The sequence below is a fragment of the Meleagris gallopavo genome, chromosome 3 (assembly GCF_000146605.3).
Source record: "Meleagris gallopavo isolate NT-WF06-2002-E0010 breed Aviagen turkey brand Nicholas breeding stock chromosome 3, Turkey_5.1, whole genome shotgun sequence".
Classification (NCBI taxonomy): Eukaryota; Metazoa; Chordata; class Aves; order Galliformes; family Phasianidae; genus Meleagris; species Meleagris gallopavo.
Window position 1 is genome coordinate 94,951 of NC_015013.2, and position 15,431 is coordinate 110,381.

The 15,431-nt window shown below is 37.9% G+C and overlaps 1 protein-coding gene across 1 annotated transcript in view; it reads right to left on the minus strand.

Annotated features, from left to right (window-relative positions):
- Positions 1 to 3,834: 3,834 nt before the first annotated feature.
- Positions 3,835 to 15,431, minus strand: part of LOC100550934 (adenylate cyclase type 1-like) — a 36,944-nt gene continuing 25,347 nt past the window's right edge. Inside the window, exon 6 of the mRNA XM_031552984.1 lies at positions 3,835 to 4,032. Coding sequence (XP_031408844.1) covers positions 3,835 to 4,032 — 198 coding nt within the window. The remainder of the gene's footprint in view (positions 4,033 to 15,431) is intronic.

Genomic DNA, 15,431 nt, shown 5'->3' on the forward strand with positions numbered 1-15,431 from the left:
CCACAGGAATATTCATGCCATTTGACATGCAGGAAAAAAACACACACAACAACAACAACAAAAAAAAACAAAAAAAACCCTGAAAACTGTGGGGACAACTTCTTCTGGGGGACCAGCTGAGAGTCTTTTAGCTGGTGATGAGCAGTTGCTTCTGCATTACTTCCTTTGTATATATACAAGGGATGCTTTGAAAGTAATGTCTTCTATTTTATTATGTTGGCCCACAGCATCAGAGTCAGGAGTTGGTAATGGCAGTAGAAGTTGAATCTTATTGCCAATTTTCTGTAAATTTTGTTGCATACAACATATGGTAGAAGAGAGGCAGTCTGATGAAATAGTATCTGACATGGAAGTGCATATGAAGCAAATGTGTGTAACTGAACTCCTACTTACTATAAATTACTTACTACTAATGATTCCCAAATGAAAAGAATCACTGTAAGTAGGACACAGAGGAAGAAATCTCACTTCCAGCCATGGCATTAGTCTTATACAAGCAACATTTTAACTCCAGAAAGTTGTTTATGTTCAAAAGCCAAGAGTTTGTTCTTTCCATTCTCATTAGAAACTTGCAGAGACATATCAGGGAAAGGTTTTAGTGGTTTTGATTATAATTCTCAATATAAAAAGGCAATGATATTCAGAGCAGAGCATTTGAAAGAGAAAAGGAAGTCTGATTAAAAAAATAATAATCTGCTCATTTTAATATGTGACACTTGTAGTTCAGAAAATAAAAATACAGTAATTAATACAGATACTGGAAAAGGTCAGTAAAATCTAATCTTCTGGAGAACCTTTGAATATTGGGTAAGAAACTGAAAAATTGGACTACACTAAACCACGGCAATTGCGTATTAATTTTGCAGATCAGGTAAATCTTGCATGGGTTTTAGAAGTATTGTAAAAGCAGCCATGGAAAGTATTTCAGTGGTACTTCTGACAGCTAGTTTGTGTACTTAACCACTACACCAAGTTTTATGGTACCCCCAAAAGTTAGTTTGACATATATGGGAAAAAAATATATTCTCTTCACTGACCTTTGCACTGCACTGGAAAAGCATTTACAGTATTCCTTTGGTAGAAAATAAACATAATAATAGTAAAGTGTAATTTTTTGCTTTCTTTTTCTATATGCATGGATAAAAGATTAGATACATGGCTAATGTTCTTCATACAGGAAAAAAACAACCAAACTTCAGACATATGATTTTCATGTTGGATGCCAGAAGTGGGTTTTCAAATGAACAAATGGGATTCAGACAACTGTTTGCCATTACATTTCAATTCTTGTGCATTTATACCTTTGAAAATCTGCTGTTTTGGATTACAAAAGCCCAGAATCAAAACTAAAGACTTCGACACTAATACTGCTTTTCAACAGACACCAAACAGATAAAACTGTTCAAAGAATATATCTGCTGATGTTCAGGTCATAAAAATATGTTCACCAAATCCCCATCAGAACAGTACTTTTGCACCAGCATTATTTCAGCACAGGAAATTGGTACTGAAGGATGATGTGTGAAGCACCTGTTTTGAGAACCTTGAGGTCTTCTAGAACAAGGTTTGAATACCACTTAAATTCTCTACTGGCATAAATTATTAAAGTTCCACAGAAGTCAATGAGAGAATATATATGAAGACTGCTCCAAAAGTAAAACTTCTTATTTTATTATGTTGGCCCGTTGTGGTGGTATGGAAGTGGAGGCTGAACCTTCCTGTTAATGTTCTGTTAAATTTTGTTGCCAAGTGACAGATGACAGCAGAGGGGCAGACTGACAAATAGGTATCTGTAATGGTTGTGCATGTGAAGCAAAGATGTGTAAGTCCTCCACATGGAAAACCTTGTGCTCATTGACATTCATTGCTACTTGCTGAATGTTTATGGGGGCCAAACTGTGTAGTAATGGGCAGTGTGTTTCAGCAGTAGTGATAATGATAGTGGTGGCGTGTGCTACTGCAGATGTTTTGCAAGCACAACGTGCAGACTTTTATTCATCACGGGTGAAAGCATATAGCTGTTGGTGGTGACTATGTTGAAAAATAGTGTTTTTTAGCTGGGAATGTTCTCTATCAAAAAATGTTAATTGTGTCCTTTGTATCTGCTGTAGTTTCCATGGAAATAAATAGGACCTGTTACTGTTAGAGAACCTGTGCATTTAGTCTAGAGTGGACCTCTATTGCCATATAGACAGAAAATAAGAGTTGTCCAAAGTTTTCAGAATTAGCAGATTTTGATGGATTCAAGATTTTAATCTGGGAATATCACGTGGACAGCAAGATCTGCAGTATAGCAGTTTTTCTCATTGTTTCCAAATTTGATTGGAACACTTCTCCACATGACAGAGACAACTTCCATTCTTATATATTATAAATGTAAACTGGGTATAGCACACAGGCAGGAGAGGGATTTTTACAGCATAGCTAACACAGACACAATAATATCCTTGAAGGGAAAAAAAAAAGAAAAAAGGGGTGATGAAGGGCAAAGCACATGTGCATACTAGGGATGAAGAGATAAAGTGGGCATAGGAGGCAGCATGCTTTTTTCACAGTGGAAGCATACACACTCCCTCACTCAGGAGTAATGTCCTGACCTGTGGTTCATGGAACTACAACAATCTCAGAAGAAACAGAGAAGAGGAAAAAACTGACCTGTTTTTCATTTTCATCCTCCAGCCTCAGCCTGTCCTCTATGCAGTTCCTGGCCTGAAGGAACGCCTTCCTCTGGGCCCTTTCTGTCAAAATCCTCACAAAGACTCCATACAAATTTACACTGACAAAAAGAATTGCATTGGCCACAAGCTGTAAGAAAGAAAGAGAAAAAAAAAAGAATATTTTAAAATACAAATTTATTTTACATTTCTACTCAGCAAAATAAATTTGAAAGGAAATAACGCCCTTTACAATTCTGACTTGCTAGTGATGTCACTGAAATCCCTTCACATATCCCAACTGCAGAGGAACTATAATAAAAAGTCCAGAAAGACAACATTGCACAATACAGAATTTCTTAGTTCCTGAGTTTAATTTCTCTTATGATGATTGGTAGGTTATTAATTTTGTTCAGCATCAATTCCTACATCAGTCCTTCTGGTAAGAATGCATTTCAACATTTGCTTAATTGCATGATGGAATTAATAGAGAAATTATTTTCCTATGCCTTTACAATTTAGGGAAAGTATTGTCACTTTTTTACATTTGAGAAGTGAGGCATTACAAAAATCTGTAACTATTTCAAAATCTATACCTAGGTATTCTATTCTTAGATATTCCAAGATTTCATATTGTATACTTTGCATATGGAAAATATTTTCTGTCCATATCCTCACTGTTAGAGAATGCACTACACTTCTTAAGAAGTCTCCCCAAAATATTGTTGATGCCACTGTGTGGTGTACCTCCTTGAAGATGTCAAGTGCTTTCAAATGATACACAAAATGTTTACATCATTTACATAAGCCTGTGCTCACAGGTATGCTCTGAACCAATTAAATATTTTGGAATTATTCGTATAAGCAGTACTTTGAAGAACAACACCTAAATGACTTAATAGTCCTGCTGATTTTGTATTTTTTTAATTGTTTTTGCAATATGTGAGAAAAGTTAATTAAACTAATGTAAATATCACTAGCCTGCATGCCACCTCCTTATTCAAGACAATCCCATCCAGATTTCTCACTTCATCTCTGATTTCTGGAACCTTGATATTTTTATAGAATAATGATAATGAAAACTCATATTACATAAGTATCTTTAGATGGTGAATTTTGCAAAGCAGTGTTTCTTTAGAAAGGGGACAATAACTTCTATCTACCAACTATCTTTTCAATCTTATTCTCCATATTTACCATAGTCACTACCACAGAATCTTGGTGAGGATTCATGGGACTCATGAATTTCCAAAATTTCAGAATTCAGTGGGCCAAGGTGTAGCATAACAAGAACAAAGAAAAACATTACAGTAAGTAACATCTGAAAGTCCTGTGCAACTAAAGTTGTTCGATAAGACCATGTAAATGACATATATTTCTAAATTTAAAGTGTACACTTCAAACTAGTACAGCTCTACTCTTGTATGCCTTGCCAGTGTAAGTTGAAGTGCACTCATATTTGCAATGCACAATTAGTCTTGCTATTTGAACATCAAAATCAATTAAAAAAAAAAACATTCACACCACTGTGGAAAATGCTTACTAACTTTCATAACGTTGTTTTACAGATGAGCATCAGACTAGAATTCAGATAATATAGAGAGTAAAGATTCAAAATAGCATGCAGAAACTTGTTGCTGATTTGAAGAGCCTTTGGGAAATGTTTTATCCCACAGAAATAATAAAGATATTTGTCATGCGTACCTAATGGCAGCATACATCTAGTATGATCTCCGTATAATGAGGTGAATTAAAGATTCCCTACGAATGGGTTTTCCAGATTTCATTCACAGTTACTCTGTCTTAAATCACAGAATCATAGAATTGCTTAGGTTGGAAAAGACACTCAAGATCACCAAGACCAACATCAAACTGATTGTACTACCCTAACAACCAATTGCTAAATCATGGCCCTGAACACATCCAGATGGTTCTTAAACACATCCAGGGATGGTGACTCAACCACCTCCCTCTGAAGCCTATTCCAGTGCTTAACAACACTTTGTGTAAAGAAGTTTGTCCTGATATACAACCTGAACTTACCCTGGTGCAACTTGAGGCCATTTCTCCTCATCCTGTCACCTGTCACCAGTGAGAAGAGACCAGCCCCGCTCTCACTCTAAGCACCTTTCAGATATTGGAAAAGAGCAATAAGGTCTCCTCTCAGCCTGCTCTACCCTGGACTAAACAGTCACATTTCCTTCAGTCTTTACTTGTAGGGCTTTTTCTCCAAGCCCTTCACAGCCTTCTTGCCCTTCTTTGGCCCTGCCCCAGCACCTCCATGTCCTTTCTGTACTGAGGTGCCCAAAACTCAACACAGTACTTGAGCTGAGGCCTCACCAGTGCCGAGTACAGGTGCAGGATGACTTCCCTGGTCCTGCTCACCACTCCATTCCTGATCCAAACCAGGATGCCATTGGCCTTCTTGGCCACCTGGGCACACTGCTGGCTCATATTCAGCTGAATGTCCATCAGAACACCAAGGTCCCTTTCTATCAGGCAGCTTTCCAGCCACTCCTCCCCAATCCTGTAGGGTTTCCTGGGGTTGTTGTGACCAAAATGCAGGACCTGACACTTGGCCCTATTGAAACTCATCCAGTTTCCCTTGGCCCATCGATCCAGTCTATCCAGGTCCCTCTGCAGTGCCTTTCTGCCCTCTGGCAGATCAACACTCCCTCCCAACTTGGTGTCATCTGCAACCTTATTGAGGGTGCACTCAATCCCTTCATGAAGATCGTTAATAAAGATGTTAAATAGAAGCAGCCCCATACTGAGCCCTGAGGGATACCACTTGTGACTGGCTACCAACTGGATTTAATTCCACTAAACACAACTCTCTTGGCCCAGCCATCCAGCCAGTGTTTCCCCCAGTGGGAAACCATGGGCAGCCAGCTTCTCCATGAGTCCGTGACAGGGAGGCACTGGCCCAGGAAAAAAGGAGTGATAAAAGGGCAAAGAAAAATAAAAAAAGAAGGGGTACTAGCAGTTTGTCACACGATCTGGCCAGCCTGGTCTCACAGCAGGGCATGCCATGGGCTGTGCTTTCTAGGAGGGTGGCTACGGGGAAGGGCAGAGAGCTATTAGATGGGTTTAATGAAAGGAACACACCTGCAATGATCTGAAGAGGAATGATAATTTACTAAATTTAACAAAATCAAACAAAAGGAGAGAGACAAGAGCACCCAAAGTGCAAGGAAAGCACATGCTCTTCTCTGCAGCCAGCTGAGCCAGCCCCAGGAGAGAGGGAGATCTCTCTGCCTGGGGTCCTGTCCAGAGCTCCACCTCACTTCCTCTTCGCACCAAGTCCTCTGCAGATTCCACTCCTCCCCTCAGAATATTCAAAATGCCCGTAAGAGGCAGTAAATGGAACCAGAATATTAATTCTTCAACTTGCATTGGTTCACATGATGTTCTGGTGTGGAATACTGACAACAAAAAAATCACCAAACCATGACAGGGGGACAGTGTCAAAGGTTTTACTGAAGTCCAGGTAGTCCACATCAACAGCCTTACCTTCATCCACTAAGTAGGTCATCTTGTCATAGAATTGTATCATGTTTGTCAAGCAGGATCTACCATTCATGAACCCATCTGACTAGGCCTGATTGACTTTTAATTGATCCATGATGGCTCCCAAGATTATCCGTTCCATAACCTTCTCTAGCACTGATGTAAGACTCATAGTCTGTAGCTACCAGGATCATCTTTCTGTCCCTTTTTGGAGATGGGCGTCACATTTGCCAGTCTCCAGTCCCTGGGACATCCCTGGTTAGCCAGGACTGAAGGATAATAGAAGTAGCTTGGCAACCACATATGCTAACTCCCACAGCACTCTAGGGTGCAATCCATCTGACCCCATGGACTTAAGAGTGTTCAGCTTTTGAAGCAGGTACAAAATCATTTCTTCATGGATTATGCAGAGCCTATTCTGTTCCCCATCACTGTCTTCCAGCAAAAGGGACTGTGTTCCCAGGGAGTAACTAGTCTTACTATTAAAGACTGAGGCAAAGAAGGCATTAAGTACCTCAGCATTAACCTGATCCTTGGTCATTATGTTCCCCTCTGCATCACTTCTTTCTTCATTCTTTGTAATTATAAACTAAGAGAATATCAACATCTTCCCTTCAAACATTCTTACCAAAAACGACAAAAGGAAACGATATCCTGTAACAAGAAAAGGGATCTACGTCGACCATTACTACTTTATTTCTCCTTGGTGAATATACATGTAAAAATTTGAAGATGAAAAGCAATATACAAACAGATTTTTTCATGATACAGACGAGCATAAACAGTTGGCAGTTCCTATTGTGCTTTATTTTGCTTCAACACACAAATCTATTCGAGGCATATCAATTTTCAGCAGAAGTTAAACATCAGTAAAATGGAATTTCTGTAGAAATTCCAATTGAACCCTATTTTTTTTCAGGCATGAATGCTGCTGCACTTGCCTTCTCTCTGGATTTTATGCTGAAATGTAGCGATAACAGTGTATAGTAAAGCTAATTCTTAAAAGTTCAGTGGAATTTGTAAAGGCCATTTTCAAGGGGAATGGACTGAGAACAAAGAATAAACAATCAGGAGTTATAGAGAATGTAACTGCTTGATATTGCCCCTATACAAAGCAGCTGTTAATAGCACAATATTCAGAAATAATACTACATTTATGTGTAAGAGTGACTTACATAATAAATAATTACTTCTAAAAAAATTAGTCAACTTGGTTTCTAGCCTTCAGCTGGGAGCAGATTATGTATTTTAGCAATCTGTCAACTGTTCTGAGATTATTATCATTTCTCTCAAGCAATGATGATCATCTGGACTGGAGTAAACAGTGGATTGCTGTAATCATGCATCCACCTTCAGACTCAGCAGGGTAAGTTCCAATATGCTTTGAGTAGTTTAAGATAAAACAGGGGGTTAGCTGTCAGCTCTGGCCTGCAGGGAATTATGAAATAAAGCAAGTAAAAGATTAATAGATTTCAGAATGCGAGAAAAGAAAGTAGGGCAGACTGTCTCCTGTGATAAGAATTCTTCTCCTCCACAACACTTTTTCTTACTTACTACTTTTTCCCCAGTTGCAAACTACATACAATTCTATCTGTAATTTTTCCAAATATATGCCACTTTCAAGGTCCCTTTCATTTTAATGTGTTAATGCATCAATACCATCCCATACTGATACATACATACATATGTAACATACACATTATCTGACATAACTGAAGGAAAGACTGAGAGACAAGCTTCTAACGTTTTTGAAGAGATAGTGAAGCATCTAAAGATGCTGAAATATCAAGGAATTTCATTTTAAGCCCTTCATACATTATTCACCATATAAGTGCTCAGTATTAAAAAGAGTGCTCTTCAGATTTCACCTTCATCTCCTATTTACATAACTACTGAAGGAATAATTTATTTAACGTAACACAACTGAAATTTCTTTCAAACTGTTACCCATAGTTGCTGAGATTACAGATTAGCCAGAATAACAAAAGTGCATTAGGGACGTGAAAGACATTTATCTGGTTTTCATTGCTGTGACTGAATCTCACGCTGTGCATGTGTGGATCTCCAGTGGATATAATCAAAGGCAGAATTCTGACGCTGAGAGATAGTTTGTGAAGAGGGACTAGCAGCTTCAGCAGGCACTTCCACAAAATTTCTGTCCCTCTTGCTTTTAGTTCATTGACTTTCTTGGGTCTCAAGTTAGTTTTGCTAAGGAGTTTGGTAAAGAATGCCATCAAGGAGTAGACAAATAATTCTGCAGGTAAGAAGCATGCAAAATACGCATACCTACAAAAGGATCAAAAAGCTCAATTAATGATCTATTTTTTCTAATACTCAACTCCCATTTCTTGAGTGACTCTCTGAAGACTCTGTCAAGCCTGAAAGCAAGAATCTTACATGTTCTTGCTCTCTCTCAAACAAGTATGAAAACTTCTACAAACACATTGTTTGCCTTCACACAAAACGCTGCTTCCTCAACCGTGTAATTCTGCTGTGAGATGAGCAGTTGCTTTTTCTGTTTGTCTCACAAAATTGCCTAATGTGGCTAATTCACGAAGGTGTGTAAGATTTATGCATGACTCAAAAAACTTTTTTACAAAGTAACATTCATGTAAATGGATAGTGAAATACCCAATTGAAATAGGCTAAACAAGAAATACAAATTGTCAGATAAGAAACTTCATTCTGTTTTCTGAAAGCTGGGTTTGTGATGTGTGTAAAATTAGATAACTAATTTCAATAGTTACTACTCTCAAGATTAATCCCCTCTTAATTGAAGGGCTAATATCAATAGCCACCTTATCCTCAGCAGCATGAGCTCTCATGGTGTCCCATAAAATACAGGAGAGTGGACCAGGCTGAACTCTGCAGAAAAAAAATAATAATAAATAAAACAAGATCAAGATTGTTCCTGTATGTCTTCACCCACAGATATGTGATAAGACTAAAAGTATGAAAGGCCTGAATTCTACTGCCAGTTTTTCTGTTGATTGAAATCTTATACAAATAATTTCTGTGCCACTGTTGTATCTATTATACAGACAACGTAACATTCTGTCAAAATAGTCTGAGAGATATGGCAATGAAATACATTACTGTACAATAGGAATGTCTGTTGTGATGCCTGTCTCTAAGGAAAAGCCATGAACAGCTTACTAAACTGTGTCAGTGCTTCCTCCATTAGAACTGTTAAATAGCAAAACAAGACTGTGTTGTTTTTCAAAATTGTTGAAACCATGAACAAAATCTTTCTTAGATTTAAACAAAAATAATTTCTCTTTTCCCTGCTACGGTAAATGTTACCATTATACCAGTGGTTTATTCATAGCACAAGATTACACAGAAGAGAATGTGCAGTTGATTCTTGATCCTGACATAGCTTTCTTAAATAATTTACTCAACTCACTTTGCAACCTTTTGAGAATACTTAATCACTACACCTGCTTTCTCCTTTTGTTGAAGTGACACAGACCTGCTCCTTAGCTCTTGACTGCATCTCAAAAAGCATGCCCTGGTACCAGAGGAGTCAGCCAAACAAATTATCTCCAGATTAAACAAACAAATTCCTTTTTTGAACAAACAGTCCTCCCTTACTTCTATTATTTTTTGTCCTTGTTACTTCATGCTACCTACTAAGAAAAAAAAAACTGTTATGCTATTCTCCACGGTTTTCTTCTCCCCTTCTGATCTGCAGCATACACTAAGAGGGTATTATTGACAATTAAGTTCAGGCAAGTCAACTTTATTTTAATATTAGAAATATTTCCATATATTATATATATTATTCCAGATATTATAGATAAATAATTTCACACATCAAGAAACTCTCTCCAAAGCTAACAGAAGTACTGGAGCTATTGTGGACAGAAAAGAAAATCTGAAGAATATTACAAGTGAAGCCAAAACGACTACCCACTCATCCCCAGTGTCATTTATTAATCACTCATTAAAAATTAGTAAAGCATATGCATGCATGAGAACTGGCTGATTTGCATGGTTTTCACTTAAAGAGAAGCTGTCAAGTACAATACAATATTTCAGGTGTAGCTTCTTCTTGCTGTTGTATTGTGGCATTGCATTTGAGCATGTAACAGGTCCAGAGCAGGATCATACACCTTAAGTGTAATTGCATGATCTCTGTCACTTCCATCTGAAAAAACCAAGACACAATGGTCTGCCCAGAAAAAAGTCAAACTATTCTTGAAAACTGGCTTAGATGTCATATCCCACAAATTAGTCCATGCTAAGGGAAGCAAGTGTTTCTTATGCTTCTTTCCTGAGTTTGCTTTTACACTCTTCTAATAGTGGATTGTAAGTCACCATAAAATAAACAAACTCTCAGTTCTGTGCTTTGGAGTGGATTGTTATGGTCTGGGGATTTTTTTGGTCACTGTAATTGTTCTGAAGTATTAAAAATGCTTTCTAGCAACCACAAATGAATACATCACAAAAGTCACTTGAAATAATTTCTATAGAAATTATGGCCTGCTTATTTTTATTAATTTTTGTATATTCTTTGCCAGCTGGTCAGTCCCTAAAGCTGTGCTGCATCAAACTAAAATGTGTAGCTCCCTCCCCTTACTGCATTTGTTAGAATAATGCTGTGTTGTGGAATTACAACATAGTACAGAAAGCTGTTTGCATTTACTATATGCAACACATGATTCCTTTCCAAGACTTGTTCCCACACAATAATCCATCAGAACATCACAATATATGCAATTTTCTTTAAAAGCTGCAGTATCTAAATACATAAAAATAATGACTTGAGGGGCTACACAATCCAAACTAGTTTTAAGCTTTTGTGGGACTAAAGTTGCTAGGCAACCGGTCCTTCAGATCTCAAATGCAATTTTTCTATGTTTGAGCCTTATGCATGACTGAGGAATGGCTTGTAGCAGCCTCACTCTGGCTCCTGCCTGCTATAGACAGGAAGCATTTCTTATCTATTATACAGCTGTCAGAGGCATAAAATGAGGCCATGACATCAGTTCAGCAAAAAGCACTACATTTTTAGATCGTTTCTGTAACAAGCCAGGAGGAAGAGAGTCTCATCTGAGTGCAATAGTTTCATTCCCAGGCTCCCAGACATGCTTGTTTCACAGCTGACTGTGCCATCAGCACTGCCTCACGCTCCTGCAGCATGGCTTGGTTCTGTTACTAACCATAAAACACACTCCATAAAGGGTCTCTTACAGAATCCAGTTTATTGAATATTGGTAACTATGTATTGAGCTCCTGCACATTCTAATAGCTGTACTGCACTTCCATATTTTCCCTAAGGATTTCTCAGTATTCAGCTTTAGTTTTCAAAGGGCACCTGTACAAAGCTCTGCCAACATACAGTGATGGGAAACCAAGCCTTAGTCAGAAAGTAGTAATTCTTCTGGTCAGTGACAGAGTTGATTACAAAGCATCATCTTCCATGTCCCAGTCTTGCTCTCTAGCAATTCACATTCACTCTTGTCAAGTGTAGGAGCTGTGACACCAAGGATGAAAGATTATCCCAGGCAAGGTTACAAATGCTGCAAAGACACCACACCATCTGTTTGATACTGAAATGATGCTGTCCTGCGCTGTACGCAAGCTACTTCTTTGGATTTTTGGTTGTTTCTTTTTTTTTTTTCAATTTAACTTCAGAGGACTTTTTCAAGATTTTACTGAGTATTTGGGAGAAAACCATGGCTACAGGCAGGTTCTCAAGGCATTGTACATCAGTTAGGCGTGATTATAGATCACTGATGAGGAAATCGGTACAAGGTAAGTTCAAGCAGCTGTCCAAATATTATACTGTAATGAATTCACCATTAGGAAATGACATTGAAATGCATTGCTTTAGAATACATAGAGCGAAATCTGAATTAATTATCTTGACCCAGGCAGTGTTAGGTCCACCATTCTTATATGGATCAACGGACCTCAAATTTCTTCTTGTTACTATAAAACTTCCGCCCCAAAATATCTAGAAGTATACAGAAGTCTTCTAACGATTCACCTGCAAATTAAAATGAATGACTATACTGTAAAGCCTTCATCCTCACTCACTGCAGAAAAACCCGGCTCTTTTTCTGATAAATGAAAGCAGACAGAAATAAAAAGAGGATAAACTGCATATGCTGCCTGCGTACTGCTATGTGAAAATATGACTGCTTTAGCATGAAACTGATCTCAGTCAGTTTCCCTTCTGCCAGATAGATTTCCTGCTAGACCTAACGAATATATTCATATCTCTTTTCTCTTTCCTCCTCTCCATGCAGATATTTGAAATAGTTGATAAACTATGTCACTTCTGTTCAAATGTCCTTAAAACATGAATACGTTTGCCTGGAGGAAACTATGTTCTACTTGATTGAGTTCATTTACTCTTCTTTTGTTGTGCTTTGCAGTTTGCAAGACAAGCTTTACAATAAGCTATCTTTGCAGATAAAAACATTTTCACTCTGCATGAACATTTAATCTGTACTATCTTCTTTCAGTGTTGGCACTTTAGAGCTTTAATATTCACAAATTTGGAAAGCAATAATTTATAATATTCAAATTTGAAAATTATTTTTTCAAAGAGAATCCAGCTATGTAATGTCATAACCAAGTGATCAAGAAATAAAATGATGGAAGATTAAAAAAAAAAAAAAATTCCAGTCCCATTTGCACTTGAGAAACTTATTAAGAAGATAAGAGGCTATTCTTCTACATAAAAGTTTAATTCATCATTCAATGATTTCAAGAAAAGTCAAAGAAATTCTGAAGGTTTAGGACCAAAACACAAAACTCTCCTGGTTTTCATAGAACCATAAAATGTCTTGAGTTTTTAGGGAACTCAAAGATCGTCTAGTTCCAATTCCCCTGCTGTGGACAGGCTCACCAACCACTAAATTAGGCACTAGATCAAGTTGCCCAGGGCCCCATTCAACTAAGCCTTGAACATCTCCTGGGATGGACAAAAATACACAATTACTGTTCCTGAAAAATCAAGTTTATAAGTGGAAAATCTCCATTTTGAATGATTAAAAATAATCTGAGTGCACTGAAATATGCAGGCATAATTCTACAATTGAGAATTCTGGGTAGTATTCCTTACTGATTCATATACATTTCATTGTGGAATCAAAAAAAAAAAAGAATGGTCTTGGAAAAAGTCATGATACTGTGAATGCCAATCAGTTTAAAACATTGAGGTGAACTGTAGAAATAAATTAAAGCTTTTAACAACAACAACAAAAAAATAATACAAGAAAGAACAAAATATGTTTTAAGAATAGGATGAATGAATGGGGTTAAAAGGGAAAATCAAGCAGTAGAAGAAGAACTGAAACTTGCCTACTCAGCACAGGAAATGAGATAAAGAATAACATGGTCATTAGAACTACTGATACGTCAAATTTGGAGAAAAGATAGTACATTGTTTAAGAGAGCTGTTTTTTTGTGTTTGTATGTCTTTAATGGATGAGAATGCTAAGGGGAACTGTTACTCTTCTACTCTGTGTTGTGATTTAACCTGATTTAAACCTTCGGGTGGCTAAGCATCACAGTCATTTGCTTCCTCCATCCTTTCCCAGTGTGAAGGGGTAGAAAATAAAACAAACATTGTTGTTTTGTGAACATTGTTTTTCTCCTAAAACCAAAATATAGCTTCATACCAGACGCTTTGAAGAGTAGCAATGATATCCCAGATGAAAATTAAGACAATATTCACCCATATTTCATAACATTTACATCATGCCCAGTTCCCACAGTTTCTACCCATCCTAACTAACTACCATTCCCTATCTTACTTTTTTAAATATATACACACACATATTATTACTATAGTCTATGGGCCATCCAGGTAAATTGTCCATGGTGTTATTTCAGTTCATAACTTTGGGCTTCCAATGTCATAACCGTCCTTCAGTGCAGGAGGAATTGTTCGCTGTGTTGTGTTACTGCATGCTGAAGGTAGTTCTGTTTTCATCAGAGATTGTTCAGCGGTTTTTACTGTAATACTGTAACAAGACCTATAACAACCTTAATAAAGATGACATGCAGTATTGTGTAGAAATATACCATCATACACTTCAAATTATTGACTGTTCTTACACAGCATCAAATCACCTTGAGGTACACAATGGATATCCCTATGCTTCCACATTACCCACCATGTGCACCCAGGTCCTTAAGTAAAAGCAATCCCATGAATAGGCTTGCCTTTTCCTGAGGCAGGAATAATCCTGACTGACTTGCTCAGCATGTTCTTTTTATGCACCACTCTGACTTCATTCCCGTCTACAGTATGTAGGAGGTTTGATTGGGCAGGACCAACTCCTTTGGCAGATCCCCGAGTGTTGATTGTCTGGGTGGCTTTTGCTAAATATGTGCCCCAATCTTTGAATGTCCCAGCTCCTTTTGCTCTCTATGTAGTCTTTAACAGTCCATTGTATTATTCAATTTTTCTGGAGGCTGCTACATGATAGGGGACGTGATATATCCACTTAATGCCATGCTCAGCTGTTTATAAGGTTGTTTTGGTTGCTTTCGCCATTGTAAGCACATGGCAAATGTGAGTTTGTGGGAGTATGACGTAACCCACATGCCAGGTATCCCAGTATTTGTATTTCAGCCATCAAGACGTTTGGCTTGCCTGATTACAGCACAAGTTTCACATTCACGGATAACTTGTTCAATAGCATCCATGGTCAAGTTCACCCTTCAATAGGTTGCATCTGTTCCATTGTTCTAACAACCTCCATATAACAACTGCTACCATCCAGGAGTCCGTGTAGAGTTAGAACACTGGCCACTTCTCTTGTTCAGCAATTTCTGAAGACAGCTGGATTCTGCTTTTCCTTCAGCAGCTTCTGCAACTTGTTGCATAGGACTCCAGACAGCAGTCATCCACCTCTGATACTTTCCCGCAATGAAATAGGACCCATAGGTGAACAAAGCATATTTCTTCTATTTTTCTGGTAGTTTATTATATAGTTGGGCCTCTTCAGCACGTGTCACTTCCTGCTCTGGTGATGTTCCAAAATCTTTGCCTTTGGGCAAGTCCATAATCATTCTAAGATTCCTAGATAACTGGGATTCTTTATTCAAGTCTGTCGTGTGATCAGTGCAATCCACCATGTAACATCAGTTGCAAGATGCAAAGAGAGGACACTCCCTTTGGACATACAGCTCAGCACAGGCAGTCAGCATGCCAAGAGAAGCTGTGCTTTGGTACCAACCACATCCAAAGCAGCTTGGATCCAGTATCTGTGCTACCAGTATCTTTTTTTTTTCTTTCTTTTT